The sequence below is a fragment of the Euleptes europaea genome, chromosome 3 (assembly GCF_029931775.1).
Source record: "Euleptes europaea isolate rEulEur1 chromosome 3, rEulEur1.hap1, whole genome shotgun sequence".
NCBI classification, from domain to species: Eukaryota; Metazoa; Chordata; class Lepidosauria; order Squamata; family Sphaerodactylidae; genus Euleptes; species Euleptes europaea.
The window spans coordinates 71,966,218-71,993,954 of NC_079314.1; the positions used below are offsets into that span (position 1 = coordinate 71,966,218).

Consider the following 27,737-nt stretch of genomic DNA (forward strand, 5'->3'; position numbering starts at 1 on the left):
CCCCCCTCTTCTGTGGCGGCGGCGGGCTGCGGCAGCTGCACAGGCGGGCGGGGCTGGCTGCTGCAGCGGTGGGGGAGGAGGAGGAGAAGCGGAATATGGCGGACGGCGTGGACCACATAGATATCTACGCCGATGTGGGAGAGGAATTTAACCAGGTAGAGAGGGGGGCGCCCCTGGTTTCCGCCATGGCCGCGGCTCTTCGAGTCAGGCGGATGGGGGGGGGTCGGATCGTAAGCGGGGGGCGCTGTTTTTTGTGCGCGTTTGAGAGGGAGCGAGGCTGACGGGCCGGGCCTCACAAGGCGCACGGAAACCCCGCCGCCATTGTTGACTGTGGCGCCTCGCCGAGCGGCCCGTGAGTTTTCCCGCCGGGCGCTTCGAGTGGGTTACAGCGAGCGCTCCGGCAGCGAGAAAGCGCCCTTGCGTGTCTCCCTCTCACGCGCGCCCATTTGCTTTTCTCTCTGAGGCCCCAGGAGCTGGGAAACAATGAGCCCGAGATGGAGTCTCTCGTAGCATTGCAGCGTTTGTGTGGCTCCCTCCCCCTCCTTCCTTTCCCTCGAGATGAGAAAGGCTGGAACACGGCGGCCCAGGCACGCAGCAGCCGCCCCTTCCGTAGAGGCTTCAAGAGAGATGTGTGCAAGAGGCTAACTCTCTCCCCTTTAGGTTTGCTCAGCAATGGAGCGATTGAAAAGGCGTCTGTCAAGCCAACAGAAAATGCATTTCTCTCATAAAATACTTTAGGGTAGAAGCATGCCTAAAAATGATGGTGAAGAACCAACCCCTTAATTTAAAATATTGGTTAAAAAAACTGTTTTGGCCTGGCATCAGGCACACCTGAAGAGGAAGGGCATTGCACAGGTGAGGCACCACCGCCAAGAAAGCCCTGTCATTGGTTGCTACCTACCTCGCTTCTGAAAGCAAGAGGCCCAGAAAGCAGAGCTTGTGAGGAGGACATTAGCTAATAGGCTGGGTGGTGTAGAAGTACCTTGGCCCCAAGTCATTTAGCACCTTTAACGTAAAAGCCAGCACTTTGAATTGTACCTGGAAACAGATGGGCAATGAGTGCAGAGCTTTGAAGACCAGGGTGACACAATGATGAAGTGAGTCCAGTGAACTGCAGAGAAAGTTCAGCATACTCGTTATTCTTCAGAATGGAGGATATTTAAAAACTCACACATGGATTCATCTGAGTGGGAAGCAGGGCTGAATCTACATTTTTTGAAGGGAGAAAAAAGCACAAAATGACACCCCCATATGTTTATATGTATTTCTTTAAACATGCGTGTATATACATATGTGTGTGTGTGTGTATAATATACATATACAATCAGCAACTCTTTTAAACAATATAATAAATTGCATTGACTTTTATGAATTGTTAATTAATAATTTCACTTTTACATTACCTGAGAGGCTTTAGGCTGGAATCAGAATTTAAGTCCTGCAGAAATTCAGTTCTGTTACTACCCTCTCCCTCAATTTTAACTTCCAGTGGCATGGTCATTGCTGCTTCTCTTTCTACTTGAATTTTTCCTACCCCAACTTCTCCTGAGGAGTCTCACTTGATTTCATTGTAGTAGAGGTCTCCCTACATACAATAAGCTTGCTGCCTTCCAACCCTGTAGAAGGAGGCTGACTTCAGTGAGGTGGCATTTTTTTAATCAGGGAGATGAGCAGTTTCACACTTGCCTTTGTAATGCACTACGAGTGTTTATGTGAGCAAGCCATGGCCAATGGCCGATCTCAGACACCCCAGCCATCAACGCCTGGTGGATGGGTTTATGTCACTGTAAGAGTGACAGCACAGTGTGCGACCACACTTCCCTCTCCGTTGTCATCTGGGCATAGGAGCAGTGAAGCAGCCCCCAGTAACGTATGAACATAAACATCTTTGGTAGAGAGTGCACTTGCCGGATCCATCAGTCAGCCACATTCTTTCCCATGCACACTTGCGCCAGCAGCCCTCAGAACCTATGCACAAAGCAGTTCCTCTGCCTGCCCGTGTCTAGCTTTCGTGTGCAGTGCAATCATGTGCCGGGTGTGCACATATGAGCCAGAAGGATGGGGAAGGTGACGATGAAGAAGACAACAGCTGGCAGCAGTGGGCTTGTCAAGCACAGGCTGGGGAATTCTTGTCCTCCCCTCAGTGCACTCTGGGAGTAGGGCGCGCCTTGGCCACCTCTCCTGCACCGGTGTCCTCCCAGGTGGCTCAGCAGGCCCACGGCGCTCATGCCTCTGGTTGCAGTGGCCCGATGGCCTCCCTCCCTGCCTGTCTCCCTTGGTGCTGGGACTGGGCGGATGCTGGCTTCTTCCCCCATGCGCAAGACAAGCTGCTGAAAACCACTTCCCGCCCTCCTCTGACACTACTAGTCAGCCCTGCTGGAGCAGGTGCGGGCCTCCAGACAGGTGGGCTGGGGAAGAAGGGGCCCTAGTTGCCGTCACCTTTCTGCCCGTAGTCCATGGCAGCTACTCCCGCTCGCCCCTCCTAGATCTGACCCTGGTGGGAAAGTATAGACCCTGCATTTGATCATCTGGTGTTACTGCAGGTAACACGGATTCTGAATACTGTGTTATCAGGAAGTTTGAAAAAAATCTTTTTGCTACAAACACATCAGTATGGCAACACTTATGAAAATTACATTATGTTTTTGAAGTTCACTGTAAGTTCATTTGTATTTGTTGTAATATCCATTTCACATAAAGGGATCACTAGCAGATAATCCTCAGTATCATTAACTAAAATTTCCAGAAATCTTGGAAGGAAGACAAGATAGTTAAAACCATTGCAGTATGTTTTTTGAACAGTAAATGCACCAGTTAGTTGTGAGTAGTTTTTGTTTAAAATTGGACTAGTTATGTCAACTATAACTTTTGCTCATTTTTCTTCTCTTACCTTAATGATAGCATCTGGATGCTCTGGTGTTTCTTTTTAATCAGATATATTGATGTATTTCAAATGTGGCAGTGTATTGAATATATTTTTCCTCTGATATTCCGCAAAACTATTTGGTACAAGGATGCATCTTTTGTAGTTACTCAAAATACTAATATACAGCAAATGTTATTGAACCATGTAATACCTGGCTACTGAATACAATGAGGTGAAGTTTTTAATAGCAGCATGACAGAGGAGGAGTGACTGATCAAGTGGATTGCAAAGGAGTTGGTCTGTCATAGCAAAACAAAGCAAAAAACCAATGGCACCTTAAAGACGAAGGGGGTTACCGTACTTTGTATTCCCAGCGATGTATTAAGAGTTTGAAAATGTTATAAAAAACATCGCTTTAAAAGGGTTTTTGGATACCACGGCTTATAAATGGTTGGAAGATGTCTTCACAGCTAAAGGGGCCAAACAAAGTGCGAACAGTATTTTTTATAACATTTTCAAACTCTTAATACATCGCTGGGAATACAAGGGCGATAACCCCCTAACAACATTTATTTCAGCATGAGCTTTCATGAGTTGCAGCCCACTTCTTCAGGATCAAGAGGTGTTTCACAAGAGATCAAGATGAATTATCTTGGCATTTTCAGGGAAATCAGTTTGGAAGCAGGTGCCTCCCTCCTAGGAGGAAAGTTGGCTTACCGTGCTCTTATGGTTCTATTGATTCTCTAGTACAAAGCTTCTTAAACTGTGGGTCACGACCCCATATGGGGGGCTGCAAAAATTTTGAATGGGGTTTTCGAAAAATTTGGCAACAGTAAATGGTAAATTATATGTATACCAAAGAATTGTTTTAAAATAAATTTATTTATGATTTATTATCAGTAAATATTTGATTTGTATACCTGTTATATGTACCTGTATACCCGGGGTAGTGTAAAAAGTTCTCGGGGGGGGGGGGAAGGGGTCACGAGTGGAAAATGTTTAAGAAGCCCTGCTCTAGCACATGTACTCTTGGAATAATGTCCTTTTTATGAGGATCTAAGATCAAGATATATTATTTCTCTTCTGACAGATCGGAGTAGTAACTCTGTGTCTGATCTAATACCATATTTATTAAGTGACAGCAATTCTAGGGTTACGTTGTCAGTAGCAAAATTTATTTCAGTCCTTATATCCCTTAAACAATAGATTTAGAATTATGCTATTCAAGATTTATGAATCAAGGAGCTTTTAAAGGAGAAAGGAAAGGAAGTTGGCTTGGAATATCCCAACATTTTGTACTATCCCTCCCTCAAATGATGGTCATTTTATGGTGGTACCCACTGACCTTTCTTAAAATTCCCAAAGTGCCCACAACTAGATTGGCTCCACAAGGTTGGAGACATAATGAAAAGCAACTGGGGCTATGATTTGGGTGGACAGATGCCTGCTAGGGAAAGGCAGCTGCTTCCTTCCCTCCCCATTTGGGCCTTCACTTAAACCCAGAAACCATTCACAGTTGCTTTGTATTAAAAGAACGAAAATACATTGGGGAAATGCTCTGAATTATGCATAATGTAACAAATGTATAATTATGCATAATGTAACAAATGAGCCCTGTGGCGCAGAGTGGTAAGCTGCAGTACTGCTGTCCAAGTTCTGCTCACGACCTGAGTTTGATCCCAACGGAAGTTGGTTTCAGGCTGCCAGCTCAAGGTTGACTCAGCCTTCCATCCTTCCGAGGTCGGTAAAATGAGTACCCAGCTTGCTTGGGGGTAAAGGGAAGATGACTGGGGAAGGCACTGGCAAACCACCCCGTAAACAAAGTCTGCCCAGTAAACGTCAGGATGTGACGTCACCCCATGGAATGACCCGGTGCTTGCACAGGGGACCTTTACCTTTTTTTAACAAATGTTACATTGGGCCCTTAGATACAAAAGAGGAATTATGACTTTCTGAAAGATATTTACAAACTGTTTAAAAAATGTTGTATTTTACCCCTCAAACATAAATTAACTGTAAATTTTGTGTTAAAAAGGTAAAAGAGGGAATTCTTTAGGATATATTACTTAAAATAAAAAAGAGGTCAGTCATATTTGGATTTTGCCTTTATAAAGCAGTGTTGTTTTGAAACTTAGATTTTACTTCCAGACCCAAACCTTTAGTTCCAGATTAAATATCTCTAGAGCAAATACACTGACTATTGAATGTATTTTAATCTAACTTCTGTAATTTCACTATCTTTTAGGAAGCAGAATATGGTGGGCATGATCAAATAGACTTGTATGACGACGTCATTTCTCCATCTGCTAATAACGGCGATGCACCAGAGGACCGTGATTATATGGACTCTCTCCCACCCTCTGTTGGAGATGATGTAGGCAAAGGATCAGCACCAAATGTTGTCTACACATATACAGGGAAGAGAATTGCTTTGTATATTGGAAATCTTACTTGGGTAAGCATTACACTTCTTATTGCTGCATATTGCTATAGTTCATTATTGTAACAAGATCTTTTGAGTAGGTGAACGTTATAATTTAGTATTCCATTAAATTAATAGGCTCTTTATTTTTGAGAAATAAAAACATAATTTGTTCAAATTTTCAGGCAGGATTACAAAACAGCATACCATCTGTCAAACAACCTTAAAGCTAATTTTGATAATGAGATCTGTTAGTATGGAAGGTATATATGTTTATGCTCTATTGATGAATTATTTTAAATGATTGTAGAGGGAAAGGGGTAATGCTCTTTTATTTTTAATGTTGTCTCTAAAAGTAAAGTGTTGATTATGAATATTTACAGTGGACCACAGATGAAGATTTAACTGAAGCAGTTCATTCACTGGGTGTAAATGATATTCTGGAGATAAAATTTTTTGAAAACCGTGCTAATGGTCAGTCGAAGGGGTAAGAACATTGAAATATATCATCATCCCCATTTTCTGTTCTACTGCCAACACTGTAATAGGAAATATGACTTAGTGGTATCTTGCTTACCTGGAAGGCGTGTGACCTAAGAATATATAGAGAGAAATGAGCTTGAGAACAGAGTAACCAGAATGGAGAAGTTGTGAGAAGGAGTTGAAAGTGTCCTAAGAGGCAAAAGGGAAAGCTGTTCATGTGTAGGTGACTGCATGGAAGAAGTTGGCCTGTGAGAGCTACTGTGAGAATTCTCAGTGTCATTGATCATGGCTATTATGTGTCTGTAGTATTTAAACTTTATGTAGCTGTAGTATTGAGAATATATTTTATGTCCTTATTTGTCCTTACTACTATAAATAATCTGTTTGCTTTATTTTTAAAAGGAATGTGAGTGTCAGCATTTTGTTTCTGCTTTCTGTAATTCTTCCAAAACGTTGTAGTTTGGATAATTCTGCCTCCCCTTTCTCTTTTCCACTCCGTCATGGGCGAAGTTAAGAATGGGTTTTGGTCTTGTATGCTTCATCCTCCGCTCCTCTCACCCCATACAGAATCTACCACAATTTGAATTTTTCTTCGTTGTTAATTAAAATTAATTTCCATCCCTTCTGTCTCTGCTCTTAACACTGGAATAGTCTGCCTTCAAATGAAGATGATATATCCTGGCTCAAAAGGTGTGTTCTGCTGTGGAGAGAAAGATGGAGAGGCAAACACATGAGCCTGAGAGAAGCTAGTTTAAGATTAAACATAATATTCCAAAGTTACATACATAACCTTCTGAGATCTCTGAAGATTATTTTTTTCTTCCATTATTTTATTCAGGTTTGCACTTGTGGGTGTAGGATCTGAAGCCTCATCCAAAAAACTAATGGATCTGTTACCTAAAAGAGAATTGCATGGTCAAAATCCTGTTGTAACTCCATGTAATAAGCAGTTTCTGAGTCAATTTGAACTGCAGTCAAGGAAAAGTAAGTGTTGCTTTCAGCGGCTTTCACTGAAGTGAACGGAACATTTGCCTTTAATTTGGCAAGTGTCAGATGTGGTATATATATGGTTGAAGGGGTATGGAGTGCTTGAGAGATGCTGCATAAAATTTTGGTTATTGAAAGAATGCTTTGTTCAAGCTACTACTGATGCATGTGTGTTTTTAAAGTGGGAACTGAATATTATCAAATGGGTCAGCAGAGGGGAATGGTATTTAATCTCTACTGTCCTCACATGGTGTAACAAAACATTTAAAGCTAGATTAGAAGATAACTTGTTTAAGAGTATAAGTGTAGATGTGCTGGATTAGACCACTGTTCCATCTAATTCAGCATCCTCTTTTCATCAGTGGCCAGTCAGATGCCACAAACAGGACTTAAAAGCCGAACCTGCAGAGACTGTTCCCCAGTATCTGACAGAAGCATCTGAACCCAGGGGTCCATTTGGCCATGATAGCTAACAATAGACCTATCCTCCATAAATCTGCCCAACCCCATTTGAAATCCATCTTAAGCCAGTGGCCATTGCCATGTCAAGGCAGTGAGTTCCACAAGTCAGCCACCCTTGTGTGAAATAGTACTTTCTTTTGTCTATTTGAATCTATTGCCCATTAGTTTCATAGGATGACTCCATGTTCTAGTATTATAGGAGAGGGAGAAAAAAATTCTGTCTAGTTTCTCCGCACCATACATAGGTTTGTAGATGGCTTTATGTCATCTCTCAGTTGTCTTTTTTCTAAATTAAAAGCTGCAGATGCTTCAGACTTGCCTCACAGAGCGTGTCTTCCAACCCTGTGATCATTTTGGTAGCCCTGTTCCTGTGTGTATTTTTGCTCACATATATATAAGCCATCCTACAATAAAATAACAGGAGGCAGGATATGGTAGTTTCCCTCTGTGATCATGACTCTTGGAATTGAGCTTTGCAGCTTGTTGTGCTGATAAATCTGAATGTTGAGATCAAGCTCCAGAACCATCAGAAAACATTAAGAACTAAAAGTTGCATAGTAGAGAAAACAGAATTCTTCAGCTGTAATGGTAAATGGGTAATGAATGAAAGTTTTCAAATAAGTGACTACTTATCAAATAATCTGAAAGGGGGACCTGACTGTTTTCAATAGTAGTGGGGACTTTTGTATAACTATGTGTTAGCTTTGATCTCTTGAGGTGTATTTTATTTCCTGTTTTACTATATAGCTGGAGGCATGTATTATGGGCCATCCTACCAGTGTTCCTTCGGGTTTGGGGGCAGAAAATTCTACACATCTGAAGACACATTAAATGGTAGCTCTCTAATGTGGTATTCTAAATTGTGTAGATTTTGAGCCAAGCTAAAGTGTGATTATTAAGATAAGCACCATAATCAGAAGGTTCAGAATGACCCTTTGCTGGTGTGCTTGTTTTGAAAGTACTTGGTGATCTGTAGCTCAGAAAGTCTTTTTAGATCTAAAAGGAAGGACTAATGAAAGCCAGCACGCTAAATTGTATGAGTGTTTCTGTGTTGGACATTTGGTCTTTGGGCTTGTTGTCTCAAACTGTTGATGTATGTGGGTTTTTGGGGGGGGGGGCAAGAAACAGTTAGAGTTGTTGGATTCTGATCTGCTTCTGAAAGATACAGCTTGCACTAGGTTCTCTTAAGCCCTTGTGCTTGCTTAAGGCAGCTGTTCAGATCTTAGCAGAAACTATTCCTAAATGTACAATAGTAAGAATGGGAGAACGTTTTCAAATTGAAAAGCCCTTGCTAATATGATGTTGTATGTCATACTTTTATTTCACTACTGCAGCTACACAGTCAGGCCAGATGTCAGGAGAAGGAAAAGCTGGTCCTCCAGGAGGCAGTTCACGGGCAACATTTCCACCAAGTAACAGAGGGAGGGGTCGTTTTCCTGGTGCTATACCTGGGGGGGACAGATTTCCTGGACCAGCTGGACCAGGAGGACCACCTCCACCCTTTCCAGGTAAAATGTTTCAATGTTTAGTATTTTCCTACATTTATATATAGATAGAGGTTTGACTCAACATGCTAACGTCTAAGGCTTTTATTGCTGGAATGGAGCGTTATCTGATACTGAAATGTAGAAGTATTTTCTGAGTAATTCTTAGATGGCCAATTGAAGTTAGGGACTGGTAGAGTTGAGCTCAAAGAACAAGCTTGATGATAGAGCCCCTGAAAGTTGTGTTATGTTTAAAGTTCTGTAGAACATTATTGCATTGTACAAAAGGTATAACATTCCAATTACTTTCCCTTGTTTTTACAAAAAATACAGACCTATGAGTTGCTTTTCTAAGTAAAGCTACTTGCAAATACTTTAAAAATAGAAAGTTGATACAATACAATAAAGAACCCTAAATATTTTTATTCACTTCGTTTATACCCTGCAGTGGGGTCCCAAAGTGGCTTCCTTCATTCTTCTCTCCTCCATTTTATTTTTACAACATTTTGAGGTAGGTTAGGCTCAGAATGAGTGACTGGCCCACTGTCACCTAGCGAGCTTCCATGGCAAAGCGAGGATTTGAACCTTGCTGTCCCATATCCTACTCCAACACTTTAACCAGTACATATCAAAAGCCCAAATGTAAAGTGTTTTTCCTGTTCGTTGTTGCTGCAATATCAATCAATCACAAATAGGAATTATTGACATGTAATGTTCCTTCTTGCCATGATATACAAGTAGCAGAAGTAAACTGTCATGCCTCATGCTCTTCTAAAGTTGTCACATCTTCTGTTAACTGCATAGATTTTTAGAGGAAAAATTAAACATCAGTTACCAGCCTTCTTTTGTTTATTATAAGTGGTTTCGTAAGTCTTTCTGAAAAAGTTGCCAGAAGGATTTTAATTGTGGAAATTGTTTTTCCCCCTTTTAGCTGGACAGACTCCTCCACGTCCACCTTTAGGTCCTCCTGGCCCACCAGGCCCTCCAGGTCCTCCACCACCTGGCCAGGTTCTCCCTCCTCCATTAACTGGTCCTCCCAATCGTGGTGACCGCCCTCCTCCTCCAGTTCTGTTTCCTGGACAGCCCTTTGGACAGCCTCCATTGGGTCCACTTCCCCCTGGTCCTCCACCTCCTGTCCCAGGCTATGGCCCACCACCAGGCCCTCCACCCCCACAACAGGGTCCTCCTCCACCTCCAGGCCCTTTCCCCCCTCGTCCACCTGGTCCACTAGGGCCACCTCTGACACTGGCTCCTCCTCCTCACTTGCCTGGGCCACCACCTGGTGCTCCCCCACCAGCCCCACACGTGAATCCAGCTTTCTTCCCCCCGCCAGCCAACAGTGGTATACCTACATCAGACAGCCGTGGTCCACCACCGTCAGACCCATATGGCCGACCTCCACCATATGACAGAGGTGATTATGGGCCGCCAGGCAGGTGAGTACCTTTCTGTGTTGATAGACTATTTGTACCCATTTAGCGTCTCTGCACTCAGTCTGTTCAGGTTATTTTGTTTCCCTTTGCTCTAGGAAATGTTGAAAGTTGCTTGAATGTGAGGTTGCAACTAAATCATGGTTTTTCAGACTTTTGGGGCTTTGGATCCTCTTTCTAAATTATTCCGCTTTCTGTGCTCCCAGACCATCATACCATCCATGTGTTCTAAAGCAGATTGCACAGAGATCCTTGGATGCAGTGGTGTGCATGTAGCCTACTACTGTGTGCAAAGATGTGTGTTTGGGGCAAAAAAGAAAAAAAAGCATTAGAATTAGACAAGACATTTGTCACCTCCTCCTGAAAACATCATTGAAAAACCAGAGGTACAGTTCCCAAATGAGTTGTAATGTTAGGGCAAGTTGGGACAGCATTATTCTAACAGAGACAACACTAATCAGTGGGGCTCCTTTTCAAGAGGTCATTCAGCCCATCTTGTCTTTTGGTTGACATGAAGAAACAAGGTATATCTGACAAGGGATCCTTTCCCTTCCAGGATCTTGGTGTTACTTTTCCTGGTGTTTTGCACCTGGGTGGGGTGGGGGATGCTGTTACATAGCTTGAGAAGCAGTACATGAAATACAGGTATTCCAGCTACATATTTATCTTAGCTTGATCATGCATCTATTGTTCACATCACTCATATCTTGTGCACAAATATATGGGCATCTTTGCAAAGATATGTTAACACTTTCACCTTGTATACACCTTTATTTAGTGTTGGTATCTTCTTAACGACTCAACTACCAAGGTTACTTTTCCTGCACAAAAGTTGTAGTTAGTTCCTCGACAGTATAGCACAGTATAAATGTCAGTGTAACTCCGTTCTCTTCATTGGACTAATTCTCTGATCGGAAAGCCTCTGTGCACTGTATAAGTCTTGAGATGTACTCTTTTTTTGTCTGTTTCACCCACTGCAGTGCCATGACTGCTCTCAACATGTGGGTACTCATGTTAAAACACCCCATAGTAGCTTTCTTCATCAAGCAGCCTTGCTTGTCCTAATCCCCCATTTGTTTTCCTGTCATCTTTGAAGAAATCTTAGTCATTTATACCAGTTACTGCTTCTCTTTCTTTGATGCTGCTTATCTTCTGTGCATGTTATATTGTCTCATAATAGTCTTATCAGTTATGTGAAGTTTAGTTGTATGTTATTGTGGCAAGGAAGGTTTTGTTGGCCTGATTATTGGAAAACCAGTTTACGCTTAAACGAGTTTATTCCTCTTCTGACTTAATCCATTAAATTAATGTCTAAAATGGTATGTTTTAAACTTCACAAAGCAGCATTCCAAAATGTAGAACTTTGGGCATAATTGCTTGAAAATACCTAGAGAACTCATAATAAAAACCAAATTGTTATCTTTGTATATTGAGATAGTGCTCTAGTAGGCAAGGGAGGGTTGAGGGTGGTGAACACAAAAGTAGAATCTCTGCACTTGATGTCCAGTATTTTCATGATGATCTCAACTACAGTCCATAACTATATTTAAATTGTCAATTATATATCATAGGCGTTTCACTGGAAATAACATGTCCATAAGAGAACAATTACATATGCCATTGTATTGGAGACAATCGAAAAATAATACTCAAAACGCAGGGAGGTATGAATTTTTAGACATTTCCTCTTATGCTAAATCGGCTATAGGATCTTGATCCACTTCTTACTCTTAAGAGGATAGCATTGCTTATCATTCTGCATTTTTCTTTCTACCAAAAGAACTAACACTTGAGATAAACATTTCTCAAAAGCAAGTTAAGCCATACAACTTTGCAGTGCTGAAAGGAATATGAAGGCTGTGTAGTCTTAACACCATACCCTAAAGAGTGATCTTCATTCTAGGTGCCTTAGTCAAATCAATTAAGCTATATTATCTAGATTACTATTTGCCCCATGTAAAAGGAAGGAGTAGGTGGGTAGTATGTCTCTAGGCATACGAGAGTTGGGCATATCAGATCCAGATTTTATGCTTTAAGCAGCCTTCTGCAGATGACATTTTATGGGTTGAAATAAACATGAGTAGACAGGTAGTGGGCATGAACACACTGCCCCCCCTGCCCAGTATATGATTGAGCATGGCGTCTGTGTGCATGGGTTGTATTTCCGAAATTGCATTTCTAGTCACGGAGATGGAGCCTTTGCGCATAGATTCTATATTCAATCTGGCCATAGTGTGTAGATTGGGGGTGGTGCTAGCATGTTCTTTGCTGCTTCTGCTCTGTACATGTTTATAATACATGTGTAATATCTAGAGAGTGCTACTGACAGATGAAATTATGTTCAAGAGGGCATTTTCAGATTAGTCAGGTATATTTCTGCTACTAATGAAAAGTAACTAAGCTGCTAGTTAAGTGTATAGCCAGCACATCACACCCATGTATGTTATTAAGGATGTAGAGATTTGTAATGCTTGGCAACATTTGCTTGTTATGTTCTGATTGCTAGCTGTTATAACAAATGTGTTGAGGGTCTTCATTGATATTCACTGGGCAGACCAATTTCCTCTATGCTTGAGGAAATACCTACTTAAGTGTAGAAGATTCGTAAGCATATTTTAAAGCTCTCTAATGATGGAAAGCACTGCTTAAGTAGACCATCTGATGGAAGGTTTCAACACTACTTACAGAACTACTGCTTCTGTGATAGTGTACCTTTTTCTCTAGCCTGCAGGTTTTGCATTTTAAAGATCTTGATTTAGGAAAAAAACCTTTCTTTTATGTGTTACTTTGCTTAAGATTGCAAACTGTTGTTAAATGTATAGTTGTGATTAGCTGGAAGTAAAGTTTTGAACTTGTGTGTGTTTGCAGAGAAATGGATGCTGCAAGGACACCTTTAAGTGAAGCAGAATTTGAAGAAATAATGAATAGAAATAGGGCCATCTCTAGCAGCGCCATTTCAAGAGCTGTTTCAGATGCCAGTGCTGGTCAGTATGTTTTCTTTAACTATCTTATCCATGATCAAAAAGGGTTGGATCCCATAAATTCCTTCTTCTAGTGGTGGAGTCTTCTCACTCTGAATGAGTCTTTCTTCTGGACCAAGGCTTCTAGTTCTGGTGGAAGACTCTGCTGCTAGCAGAATGGATTCTTAGGACCCACTGGCAGTCTTTAAGCAGAGGCTGGACAAGCACTTCTCAGGGATGCTGTAGGCTGATCCTGCATTAAGCAGGGGGCTGGACTAGATGGCTGTATGGCCTCTTCCAAGTCTGATTCTATGACCCATTCTGTAGTCATAGAAATGCTTTGTGTTGGGCATCTGTAACTTCTAATGCAATACGGGGTTTTATCTTTGAGAAATACAACTTTCTGAAAGCCCTCTCAGAGTAAGCTAGGCCAGGTTCACAAAAACAGGTGGTAAGTCTGTGACTGGACTACATCGGTTCAGACTTAAGGTAAGGGCTCTCATTCTGGAACGTGCTCCTACAACATATAAATTGGATTAGATTAGAACCCTTCTCCCTGACATCTGGTTTTCTGTTCTGAAGAGCATTTAGTCATATAAGCCACCTCCTCTCTTTTTTTGCCATCAAGCTGCAGCTGACTTATAGCGACCCCATAGGGTTTTCAAGGCAAGAGATACTCAGAGGTGGTTTGCCATTGTTTGCTTCCAAATCATGACCATAGTATTCCTTGGAGGTCTCCCATCCAAATACTAGCCAGGGCCAACCCTGCTTAGCTTATGAGATCTGATGAGATCGGGCTGGCCTGGGGCTATCCAGGCCAGGGCAAGCCACCTCCTACAACCTACAGTAGTGTGGTCAAGACACAGGTTGCCCAAGCCATCTGGTCTTTGGAAACTGAGGTTTAGGCGGTAGTAGTGCATATTCTAATCATTGTAGAAGACAACCGAACAATAGGGTAGTGCTTGAATGTTTAGAAATCATATACATAAACCATATATGTGTGTATATATATGTTCATTCGCATGTGTTTTTCCATCTTCCAGGAGACTATGGAAGTGCTATAGAAACTTTGGTGACTGCAATTTCTTTAATTAAACAATCCAAAGTGTCTGCTGATGATCGTTGCAAAGTACTTATTAGCTCTCTGCAAGATTGCCTTCATGGAATTGAGTCAAAGTCTTATGGTTCTGGGTCAAGGTAAACCTTTTTGTGTATAAATGGGTAAAAGTCTTCGGGGGAAACCTTATTAGAGAGTACTGTAATGAATTTTTTTTAATTTTCAAAACATACAAACAAATGTACAGACTATTAAATTACTACGTTGGAGTTTAGTTTGAGATTATGTTTCAGTTATTAATTTATTTGACTTAAACTTTTCTATATTCTGATTATATTTTCATATCTAAGAATACATTTGTTACTTAAATTCTTACATTCTATTTCTGTTACTAATTTTAGCGTTATGGTTAAAGAATACATTCTATTTTTCATAGAATTCAGAGATTGATCTATGTACTAAAAGATGTTAATTTTGCCATAGTTGCACATTCTGTTAATTTATCCATTCAGTTAAATCTGGATGCTCCTCTGCTTTCCACTTTCCTGCATATACCACTTTTGCCACTGTGACCATATACCTAAATAATTCATTATATATTTTATTTCTTTCCTCTTTCCGTTTTCCAGAATTATTTCTATCAGATTATGATCTGCCAAAGTCTTTGGTAATATTTCTGCTGTCCCAACTTTTGTGATTAATGTCTTCGATATCCAGCTTATATCTATTCTTGAATACAATTGATATCTGTCAGAGAAAAATGTGAAGTTTTTTTTCATTGTGGTGCAATGCTCGCCAAGTATCTTCTAACTCTACGATTTCCATATACTTTAAAACATTCTTGGCAAGTTTACCTCCAATATTCTTGGACCTATCTTTTTTTGTGTCTAATACCCCATACCTATCACCAAAAATCAAAACCTCTCCTCTTTGAAAATCCAGTAAGGCTTGATAGAATTTTTCAAAAAATTCTGTTTCAGATATCTTTGGAGGATATATCGATGCTAATGTCCATACATGTCCTTCTGGTAATCTAATCTTCAAAATGAAATATCTTCCATTGTGATCTTTTAATTCTTCAAATAACTTCCAGACTAGAGTTATTAATATATATTGCAACCCATTTTCTTTTTGTTCGCACTGAAGCTATATATATTTTGCCTAGTTCTTTACAATTTAATATATGTTCATGCGCTTTTTTTAATGTTAGTTTCTTGCAAACAAAGTATATCTATTTTTCGTTCTTTAATTGATTAAAATTTTGGAGTGTTTAGAAGGTGAATTTAATCCATTCAAATTTGCAGAGTATCTTTAATTTAGTAATTGTGTCCCACCTTCTTTTCGCTTTTGTTTGTTTGGTACTGCTCTTTCTGCTGCAATAGATTTTGGTTCAGCAGTTCCAGACTTTAAGTTTTGACTACTATTTTCTTCCCTGTCCTCCTTTTTCTGATTTGTTGCTTCTTTTTCCTCCTCCAATATATCTTTCGCCTCTTCTGATTCCAAACTCTGAATTCTATCTTCTGCTGTCAATTATTGTAAAAGTTATTCAACTTGTTCAGCTGTTGTTACTACCTTCTGCCTTTTGTCAAAAATACTTCTAAAGCAAATGGAATTTTACACCAGCATCTTATTTGTCTTTCTTGAAACACTTGGGTTAGACCTCTTGACATGACTCCTAGAATAATTCACTGGTTTTGTGAAGCTTCAGTTTCTTGATTAGGAGAACACAGACATTGTGTGATAATTAGTGTCAAATAATTAGGACTGATAAAAGTACTGTTCAGTGTCATTACGGTATCTCAAAACCATATTAATCTGTTGAAAGAGCAAATACATTAAGCTGTTACAATTAATATCTGCTAACAGCTGTTGTAATTTGAGCTCTCACTAAATTAGAGTGAGTGTGCTTTTTCAGGAGGAGGAGGAGCATCAGCTGGGCTCTTACATCAGCCTTAATGTTTGCATACTACACTCTGAACACCAGTGCTAAATTACGTAATGACGCCAAAATGTGGGGATACCAGACTTCTTACTTTTATAGTTTAGAACTCAGGGACTAGAAGAGACGTGAAATCCACTATGTTCTTATCCTTGACTGAGACCACATTCTCCCCCTCCTAAAACTCTACCAGAGGTTTGGGTATACTGCTACAAAATACATGTATTTAAAGAGAATTAATGAAGTAATTTCTTTTAGAAGACGTGAACGTTCAAGAGAGAGAGACCACAGCAGGTCAAGGGAGAAAAGCAGACGCCACAAATCTCGAAGCCGAGATCGCCATGATGATTATTACCGGGAAAGAAGCCGAGAACGTGAGAGACATCGTGACCGCGATAGAGATCGTGACAGAGAGCGGGATAGAGAACGAGAGTATCGTCATCGTTAAAGGAGGTGGGTATATCAGTTTCAGACTTCAGGATTAAGGTTTGTTTTTTTCCCTTAAATCATCATTAACTTGAAATTGTGTTACAGAATAAATGTCTGCTTTCAAATTTTAAAGCTGTATGCTATCCTAAACACATTTCCCATAGTGAGGCAATTTCAGGTAAGTATTGAAAAAATAACTTCCTATTCCCCCACATCCCCCTTTGCTTAACTGCATTAATGTCTTCTGGTATTGTATGTATGCTTTGTAATGTTGCTTTTTTAATGATAGTCTGGCAGCCTCATCAACTTTTTGCATCACTGCCAATCTTACGCAGGGTCTGTCACAACAGCTTTCCCATAAGCACTTGCTCAAAGGAAGGTAACAAATTTTCTTTTGGGCCCTGAGTTGCCCATGTGTCAGGGCAGTCTTGCCTCATGTCATCCGTTCCTTCGCACATACCTTTGCATAGCAATAATATTCCAAGGCTCCTGCTAAGTGCTCCTTAATAGCGTCTGATAATTGGGACATTTGCTGCCATTACTGCAATTCCCTTAGTTATGACTTTGCACTGGCAAGGAGCATAACGGCTATTCCTTTGAGCTACATTGAAACTGTATCGCATAGGATACTGGTCATTGGTCCCTCTAGAGCTTAATTGTAAGCCTTGATGAAGTTTATGTTGAAATTTGAAACTTGTTAAAACCACCTTAAATAAACCCAGACTATGGTAAGCATTTGGTCTTGGAGGGAGGACAGTGAGCATGTATTGGCAGAAGTAGACAGTGCATGGTTTTCTTTGCTTGAATTGCTGTATCTCACAAGGTCTTAACGAATTGTTTTGAATACAGAGGGGTTTGAGTTGGAATTTTGATGGCCTTGTAGGAGCTCCTGCTTATTGGATAGTGATACCAGCAAAAAACAAAGTTACACAAAAGTACAGTTCCTGGCGCCAACAAGAAAGTTTTTATCTATACCAAGGACATTGATTTCCTTTTCAAGGAAAAGATAGCTAAGTTAACAGGCTATCAGTTTGACATTAGGTGATCTAGCAATCTGTAGTACCTTATTTTGATCATTCTTTCAAAACATACTGTTTACTACTTCACAAAGCCTACACTACAAAAGTAATTTTTATGAAAACTTTTCCTTTCCTTGACACATGGCTGATGGATGGTAATAGTCCAGAACAGAGGTACACTGTTACGCTTGTGCAAGAGCTTGCACATTAATAAATCTTTGGATTTAATTTAACGCTAGTGGTGCAGCATTGTGTAACATCGTTTCTTTGAACAAAAGACACCTTTCACATATGGAAGGGTACATATTTTTTTAAAGAATGCAGTCTTTCTTCCCTCCTCAGAGCCATCAAGGTGGCTAACAGATTAAAACCTTAATAAAACCACATCTTGAAACAAACACATCATTAAAACATTCATACAATAAAATATACCTCCCGGAGCAGGTTATCTTGCCAGGGCAACCATGACTGCAAATTCAGTTATCAGTGTGGGTTCTAATCTGTTCAGAATCATATTATTTTCGGTACCATATTCTTGTATGGCACATGAATAGTGTTTATGTAGCATCTTCTAATTGCACTAAGTTCTTGTTCCATCTTTGAAAACCAATGTTTTCTATGTTAAATTTAGAAATTGCCTTAGATCTCTATATTTGTCTTATGGAAATGTAGAATAGTTTTGGCTATTCCCTCAGTAATAGCCTGGATCTCTTTAGCGATATCAGAGGACCAAACTAGACATGCAGTCACATGCATGCTTTCTCCCAATTTTAAAAAATTAACCAGGAACAGTCTGGGCTGTAAAAAAAGAATGACACAGAAGGGTGAAATAGCTTATATCTTCCTCTTTGGATGGCTTTCTGATCAATATTCACATACATGCAAGTAGGTTTTCAACAACTTTTGATTTTTTTTTAAAAAAAGAGGGAAAGATAACATGCAAGTTTTCAAAATATGTACTTTCAAAATATCTACTTTGACTCACAGCCCATTCCTGAAACCTGCAGTGGCTGGGGACAGCGTGGCTGTGCCACCACACCTCCACAGAGGTTTTGCAGCCACTGCAGGGGGGGGGGAAAGGGCATTTCCTCCAAAAAACATTTTTTAAAGAGGGGGAAAGCCCCTTAGAGAACAGTGTTCCTGTGCTGAAAGGGGCTAGGAAGCTGCCTACTCACAGCTCTGCCTCTCAGAACGCCCTGGGAATCATCCCACAGGACGCCAGTGGGATGATTTGTACTGGTAGGACGCCAGTGGGAGGCTGAGCTGGTGTCTAAGGGCCACACTGCCATCCAGGGTGGCTGGCACAATTGGCACTACACCAGTGTCTGCCAGTTTGCACGGATGCACCACTAGGGTGATTCAGCCCCCTACCTCAGGAATATGCTCTTAAAACAGTTTTCAATTTCATATTTGTTGGAAGAGTTCTCTAAATCTTCAGAACTGTGGGTTTTCTTTTGTCCATCTCCACATTAAGAGAAAAGTAATTGTGACCTTGGTTTCAGTTCTTCATTTTTTTTCTAGACAGCTTCTTTTAAAGAGTATTCTTATCTCTAGCAACTGACTTCTCAGTACAACTTGTTCATTTGGTATTCCTTTATGTTGTTCTGTTTCTAACTTATCAGAAATGCCACCTTGGATATCACCATGAAGAATATCATTTATTTATTTAAAATACTTTGAGCCTTTCCCAAAAAACAGGCCCAAGGTGGTGTATAACTATATAAACAATATTAAAACCACAAATTGTTATTCCCTACCCCTATTCCAAAAAAGAGGTAACATTTGCAACGACTTTAATGCTAGTGCTATGCTTCACAGTAGATCAGTAGGATAAATTCCCAGTGTGCATCAGAGCTTTGTATTTACCTGAAGGATATGATGAGCAATAAACTTCCTTTTAACCTAAATGGCCTCTTATTAATCCTTATTAGAGTAGTGTTGGCCCATTAACTCTGCCTTATGTGTGAGGGGAGGCACGGTGGAAGAGGTACTCGATGCAGGTATATTATTGAAAACAACCAACAACGAAAAGGTTTTTAGGACTCAAGCATGCTCATTAGATTGTCTTGACAAGTTCATCAAAAGCGTAAATCACCATTAATTAGATAATCTGCCTTTACTTTCTTGAATGAGCACAGTCCCACACAGAGCTAAAGTCATCTGTTTAGGAGTGCACTGTTGAGGTCTGAGATTAAGAAATGATTATACAGCGATTTTTAGAATTTTACTGTTTCTTGTAAGCATACAAACTATTGTAGGAAATTTACAACTACAGAAATATTTCTGCCACTAATTAAAAGGTTGAGATAACAGACTGAAGATACCTTTTCTAGGTGCTACTGCCATATGATAGTTAAAATGTTGTTTTTCTGTTGAATTGTAGTATACAGTTCAGTTTAAAAGCTTAGAATGTATAAAAGCCCCAAACCGAAGACTTATGAGCCCAATCTTTATTTTTATTGGGTGGATACTATTTCAAGGTGAGTAAAAATCTGAATAGAAACAGCCGCAAGAGTTAGTGAAAGGGTGGCTGGAAGTGTTTCAGTAGCAATTGCTAGAGCAATGGCAGCCTGTTGTAGCAAAAACAATGAAGTTTTGTGGCATCTTTGTGTTCTTGGAGTCTGATAACTGCTCTAAATCTGGAATTATATAAACATGAAATTTTATAGTTTCTTGATGGTAACTCCAAGTTTTATTTAAACAATTTTGATATTAGGCTGAGTTCCTTTTTCCTTGGCTGGAATCAATGGTGTTTGCCCATACAGTAAATGGAATATGTTCCACTTGAATAACTACCTATCCTGATCAATTATTTTACACCAGTCGGTTGCAAATTCAAATGCACGTGTTCAGGAATAAAATGCCAAGCGTAGGAAACTGACCTTGCAGCCATATGCTAAATTCTTGACAATTAAATTTATGGCAAAAAAAATTTTAAACAAAATCTAGAATCACCTTTGGTTTGTATAATGCCTATGCTTTCAAGTGTCCATGTTCTATTTAACATGCACATGGCTGTACACCAATTTCATCTCATAAGAAAATATGCAGTGTTTTGTCTAATGGTTCGGGGTACTACATGTCTAATGAAAGGAGATACAGCGTAAATGGAGTGCTGTGTTTTAACATATCACTGTAAAACACATCTGTTCTTTAAAATTATATGTGGCTTCTGTAAAGTGTTTATTTCTTACAGATGTATATATGTATTGGGCAAATAGTTAAATCAAATGCGCTTTTTCATTCTGGATTGTATAATAATTTAGGAGATGGCTGCGAGAACAAAGTCATACTTTGTGGTGATTATGGAACAGCAAGCTAGATACTTTTGTGCACACATTAGTTTGCCAGGCTTAATTTGTCCTGCTGTTTCTACAGTTGGAGCCTGAATTGAAATATGTATGTTACACATTTCAAATTTACTATATGATCTCCATTGAGTATACTACCATACAGTTATTCAAGAGCAAACTTTAATAGCTAATGGTAATTGTGCAAGTCATTATTGTTTTTTTTTAACCAATGTGTATTCCTCAGACTAGATTTTTATTGTGCTATCCAGAGCTGCTTTTATTTACTGAAATTGTGACAATAGTAAAATTGATTGCAAGGGATAATTGAAGACTTAGGCAGGTTAGCAAAATGATCATTTCCCTCTCAGAAGCTTAGTAAATTGGTAGTAAATGCAACCAAACTAGAAAATAAGAGTTTTAAACACATTAACCCTGTATGACTTTAACAATGAGTTTTTTGCCTTCAGTGGAGAACAGTAGGGTATTTGGATTAAATTGCATGGTCATTCACAGTTAGGAATATTCGCAGACAAGGTTCGAATCGGTGCACAGCTTCTCTGAAGTCAGATGTACCCTTCCAGTCTTCTTGTTTGGGTACTGAACGATACATGAACTGATCCCAAATGGTTTTAATGTACTTATAGTTGGTCAGTTCTTTAATGTTCACTGACATTGTATTTTGGCTACTGGGTTATTTTCTATGTGTTCATGAAATTCTGTATCTCTTTGTTATGTCTTTTGTATATTGTCAATATAAAAATACAAGAAAATAGTTACTGTTTTAAAGTGTACCTATTTTCTTGTACCACTCTGCTAGAAATCCAAGCAGCATGTGTGCAGATCATGAACATTTTTATGTTGGGCCATATACATATCTAGAGCAAAAGCTGACAGTATAACAATACAATTTCATCAAAATAATCATAAATCTTAGGACTGCTTCAAACGTGATGAGCAAACACACTGATTTCATGCTTCATTCTACACAAGGGCTTTTCTGTGTGAAAAATCATAATGCTTGAAATTTTTCTTAGGATCTTATGTGTTCTTATGTGTATTTAAAATAAGATAAAGCTAATTGGTCAACTTTAGTATGAATGAATGAATGCTGCATGTTATGACTTTTGATGGTGATTTCTTTTAAAAGCCAAACTAGATGGGTGCAGAATTACAAAGGGACAAAATACCCCAACAGTGATCAATATGTATGTAGAGTTTAATCTCGGTTTGACATAACGTTTTTCTATATACTGTTCTCAAACCACTATAAGCAAAACTCTTAGATTTAGATTAGTTTTGAGTGCCCAAACCAAAAGAGTACTTTAGGCCTGTTTGTGCAAAATTGAAGTGTGCCTTGTTTAAAAAGTGAGTGTTTATAAACTGTCTTTTTATATATGCAAAAGAATACTGTGCCTGAAAAAATATTGTTACAGATCTATTTTGTTATTGGAGAGGAATTGATCTGAAGACTCCTACTTACACACTCCTTAATGTGTGTAGAATGTGTGCAGTAGGTAACATGACTCTTCTCTCCTCCTCCACCTTGTATCCATGTACTGGCCCTAACATATGACCAGAAAATAGGTGTATAAACCTGATTTTTGAGATCTCTAACCCCTCAAAATCATGAGGTAAAACAGGTGTAGAAACCCAATTGTTTAGATCCATAACCCCTCAAAATCATGAGGTAAAGCAATCCTACTCTTTGTCACACATAAATTCTACACGCATTTAAGTATGTAAGACTAGGATGTTCATATATTGTGTCAGATAAATGAGCCTACTAAATTTGAATTCAGTTGTTTTACTTTTTATTAATTTTGTTAGCAAATCCTAATTTTAAAAAATGGATTGGTTAGCTGTATTAAATGACTAATTGTGTATAGGTGGATTAGCAGTACCACTAAATTAGTTAACATTGCTACCTCTCTCTTAAGATACATTGCTTATTAGAATAGATGAAATTGTTGGAGAGGATGGTTCATGTACAAACTGACAAAATAGCAGCAGCTATGTTTCTATATGATAAATCTTTGCTGTTGTATCTAAGTGCTTTGCTGAACAGCACTTCTTTGAAGACAGCATTCCTCATAAGAGGCGTATGGCTATTTGCATTTCAAAGTGTCGTCGTAGGTCATAAGTGTTGTCCTTATGTTATATCAGATTTATTTAAGGTATTTGCTGGAGTCATTCTACTTGGAGCTGGTAGTCTACAAATTATCTTTTATCAATAAATTTAATTCATCATACAGATATGACCATCTACCATTTTTAGCAAGCTTTAGTTTTGTATTGTAAAAATGTATAACTGCATAGTGAATAATAATCCTGTGCACGTGTTAGTAATTTTGCTGTTAGATTTTTTTTGTGGACTTAATATTAATCTGGTTTTTTCATTCCTTTGTTATGCATTCAATAGATGAACAGCAATTTGTGTTACTACTTGTGGGATGATTCTTTGGGAGAGACAGTCAAGTAGTTGGGGAAGTTTTATTCAGCTAGTTAACTGCACTGAATCTCTTGCTTACTGTGGTTTGAGAACAACCTTTAAAAAACTCATTAATATATTGAAGTCTGAATTACTTTGGCCTGTGTCATTCTTCAGCATAAGAATGAGTATCAGTTCAGGAAAACAATGTTGATAAAATTGTAAAATTTATGATGGAAAAATGGCTTTTATAGTAAACCCTTAATGTGAAGCTTTTTATACAGTGGGAGGTCTTTATTGCTGTAAAAGTTTGAAATAACATGTCTATATGTATTGCAACCTATAAATCTGTAGACTCCAGAAACAACAAACAAAATTGTTGTTATTTCAGAAAACGAAATATAAGCCTGAATAACTTTAGAAATATTATCCCAGTTTATTAATCAAATTGATACATTTTCATTTTATGAGCCCACAACACATATTAAGACCAGTAAATTGTTAGCATATCAATTAAACTAACTGAATTACTAGAGAATATTCAGCCACATGTAGCTAACTTATTAGCTGCATGTATTTCCCTTCCAAAAACCCAACACAGAGTACCAGTGAATATTAATATTGGGCAGAGGGGTATATAGTTGCATTAGTCTTTGTCATGGTTCATTGTGAACATTTACAGAATTGTAATTTTACATTGTATAAAAGGGAAAATGTTCAGCTTTACAAAAGAACTAAATTTAGATGTGTGCCGATTTAAGTTTACTATTGTATTTAAACACAACAGTGGCTTAGATCTAGAGCAGAGCTTTTCCTGCAAAACAGGACTTTCCCATCTCCTTCTGCCCTCTAAAAAGATATTCCTTAGTGTTGGATGGGGGAGGTGGATGCAACTGGGATGATAGTTGGTGGAAATTAGTTACACTTCCGCCCCTTCTGCTCCTTTGGTTCTAAGCCATTGAAAAAAATTAGATGATGTGCCAGAAGGGTATAATTTGGATGCTGGCTTCATTTGACAGAGATTTCTATTTATGAGATTTTAATTAACAGTTTTGAACATAGAGGTTGGGTAATAAAGTCAAAAGAAACAGCATTCGTTCAAAGGTAATAATAAAGTAAGGTTTAGGACCTGCGGGTAGGCATGAGAGTTGTATGAGTCGTCTTCCTTGGCGTTCCCTTGCAAAGATTTATCCTGCCAATTATGTTTGGCATCGCCTGTTGTCATCACCAACCAGAAGCTGTTCCTAAATTCATTTTGTCCTTTATTTAATTCTGACAGTGAATGAAGGAGCCTCATAAGAGTTTGCTTAGCCAAGTTAGAAATGATCTCTTGAAAGATTGACGCAGATAGAAATTGGAAGAACTGGCATGAGATTGGGGGAAGGAGCATATGGTGTTGCTCCCAGCCCCTAAGTCATGGACTGTTTTCTTATCTTTACCAAACTGTTTGGAAAGTCCTTGGTGATTAGTGTCAAGAGTCATCATTTAGGTTCTCAGATTAATTGCTGGGATTGCACAATGTCCTGACAATTCAAAAGAGGTTCTGGTTTTGATGTTACAATTTGCAGTTGCATACTGTTGTAGAAAAAGATACACAGTGTAAAATTTGTCCACTAAAAAGTCTTATAGAAAATCATTTATGAATATGTGATACATATTTATGATGTGAGTTTTAGAAGGCAGTTTTTTTGTGTGTGGGAAGTCCAACACCAAAATTATTAAAACTCTTACTGCCACTGATGCATACCAGTAATTTTGATGGCAATATTGGCGGACATCACTGAATACCAGTAAGCTTGTACCTCTGTATTTAGGAAACTTTTATTATAAATCATTGCAGAACATTTCTGTTTATGCACAATTAACAGTTACACCCATTTTACTACTATATGTTAAACTATATCCATAAAATATGAAGAACAAAGGGCTCTAGAGATCATAGATTCCCCACAACAGAAACATCAAGTCCGCATTCACTAACAGTGAAGGTTGAAATTAAAAATATGTGTGTGCTACCATAGATAAAAACTGCTATTTATATATACCATGGTTCCTTCAATGATTTTCTTCCTGTACAATACTCTTTTAGAGGTGGTAGAGATCATTAATGCCAGTTGAATATGCTGTTGCAATAGCTTCAGGTTATAATATACAGTTTTGCAGCTGTCATCTAACTCCTCTGGAACATTAAGAAATTGTACTGGTGTAGTCCTGTCTTTCAGTTGACCACTGACTAGTATGCACCTCCCAATTACATGGGCTAGGGAAATTTGGCTGTGGAAAACGGAAGTCTAGCTTCCTTCATAAAAATGAATGAATCAATCTCCTGATCCTGCATATTAACAAGTGGCTGATGGGAGAAGAAGAAAAATGGGAATTCTCTTATCTAAACAATGTTTGGAGTGGCTTTATGATAGCTGCATACTGCTTTAAGTTCTGAAATTGATCAACCATATGTCTGCATTTGAACTGATTTATTGATGTGTATACTTTTGCTAATAGTTTGGGTTCAATTATTCACAAAGTTTTGAAAACTGATGTGAACAACTGATAACTTACTGCTTTGCAGTTATGTCTCACAGGTTAATTCTAGTCCCATTCCTTGGAAGTAGATTCCATTGGGTTCACGATGACTGACTTCTGAGCAGGAGTGCTTAGAGCTGCAGTTTAATACTGCAAAGCTTGAATGTCATTGTTATTGAAATTAGTGGAATTTGCTTTCAAGTTAAAATTAAGATGTGTATGTGTAAAGCTAACCCAGTAATATTTATGCATTTCCTGTAATTTTTAGGGGTAGGTGGTTCTTCCACTAGATAAATTAATGTCTAAAGAAAAATAGACTTACTAGAATTAATCTTTCTCTCTTCAGCTTAGTTATTGTATCTGTGGTATGTTAAACATTTTACTTGGCTCCACACTTTAAGTAATAAATATGATTGCTGTAATTAAATAAGCATTTCTCAATATGGACAACTTAAAAATAACTATGTGCATGTGCCTGGTATCCCTGACACATGTACACAGGTGTTTGAAGATGCAGGTATGTTAAGTGTATGCCGAAGAAAACTCCAGTTATTCCTACAGCAATACTAGCCTGTACTGAAAAGAGTGGCCCTACTTTGATCTCGCTTGCTATAATGGTTTTGTGAATGGGTGCCCTGAAGCACAACTGGTTTATTTTGAGCAGTGAGCAGCTGGATAAAGATTAATGTATTTAGGACTAAGGTGTCAATATAAAAATTTATATTATTAGAGCTGGTTCATATATTTCAGAATGACTGTAGCAGCAGCTTGTAAACTATCTGGATACAAACTGGCTGGCTGTAGGTTCCATTCATACAATGAACTAAGCCATTGACCCATAACTCCTTTACTGTTCCACATTTGTGGACGTTCATATGAACTAGCTCTGAGCTACCTCTAATTTTACTTCCCAGTTTTTATATGGATGAAGGGGTAATATTGATTTATTTCAAGTTATCTTAGTTTAAAAACGCTTTAAATCAATGTGGTGGCTGAAAACAGTGTAACAAATTATTCTGGCTACTACATTATCCTTAGCATGCTTTTTGTAAATTTTTTGATACAAAGAAATGTTCCTGTCAGTGATTTTCCAGAACATAGGTATTTGTGGATTCTAATGATTAAGTGGTATTCTGCACTGCTGTAAATGAATGGTTTTAAAAGTGTCCTGGCATAATTGTAGTTTTATTATTGGGCAAGTAGTTGCTTTGTCTATGTTGTTAGGCTCCATTATGCTGAAGTAGATGCACGATTTGTGTATGTATAGTTAAACCAACAATTTTTGCTTACTGTGGGACCTAGCAAAAATCTACATCATAAATTTTGACACATTACAGCTGAAGGAAGAGGAACACCTCAACAGACAAGAAACTTCACGGAAAGAGGCTTGTCCAGCGGTTTGCTTCATGCGATCGATCAGAGCCTGTAAGGATTCATGGATAAAATGAACAGGAATAGATCTGAATAAGGCAAATCTGCATACATGGTAACCAGTAGCTCTCTTACATTTTTATGTTGCTTAGCTGTTTTATTTGAAGGAACCTGTGTGATTTAAAACGTATAGCTTCTTGCAACTTTATTACTGGTTATATACTTTTGAAAATTAAAATGTGCAAGCAATGGGAAAAGTCAAGTAAATGCTTGTTTTTATAGTAGTTGGTTCTTGTTTAAATGTTCATATGATAATGTCTGTAAAGAGCACCAAATTGATTACAATAGCTGTAGTGTTGTAATAAACTGTTTAATGGGGCTGATGTGTAAAGCTGTTCAAGTTATTTGATGTTTACACCTCAGGGAGTGTCTTGTGTTCAGCAATATTTGATGGTGTTGTCTCTAACAGAACATTGCATATTTTTGTATATGCATCAACCTGTTGTATCTAAATAACTGGCATTTGTGTCCAGCACCTGATATTGATACTAGAGTAGTGGTTCCTTTTAAAAAATGTGTAGTCT

General features: G+C 38.7%; 1 protein-coding gene across 4 annotated transcripts; it reads left to right on the top strand.

The window, feature by feature from the left end:
* On the top strand, positions 1–27,737 carry CPSF6 (cleavage and polyadenylation specific factor 6). Of its 4 annotated transcripts, none has more exons than XM_056846761.1 (11): positions 1–155; positions 5,112–5,321; positions 5,672–5,775; positions 6,610–6,755; positions 8,555–8,728; positions 9,636–10,140; positions 11,706–11,798; positions 13,003–13,118; positions 14,138–14,291; positions 16,349–16,543; positions 27,120–27,737. In XM_056846761.1, the coding sequence occupies exons 1-10, from the start codon at positions 96–98 to the stop codon at positions 16,536–16,538; spliced, it is 1,752 nt and encodes a 583-aa protein (XP_056702739.1). In that variant the 5' UTR covers positions 1–95; the 3' UTR covers positions 16,539–16,543; positions 27,120–27,737. The 4 variants fall into 4 exon arrangements, with proteins under 4 accessions (XP_056702739.1, XP_056702741.1, XP_056702740.1 ...); XM_056846762.1 differs by having other exon boundaries at positions 2–155; positions 16,352–16,543; XM_056846763.1 differs by lacking the exon at positions 11,706–11,798.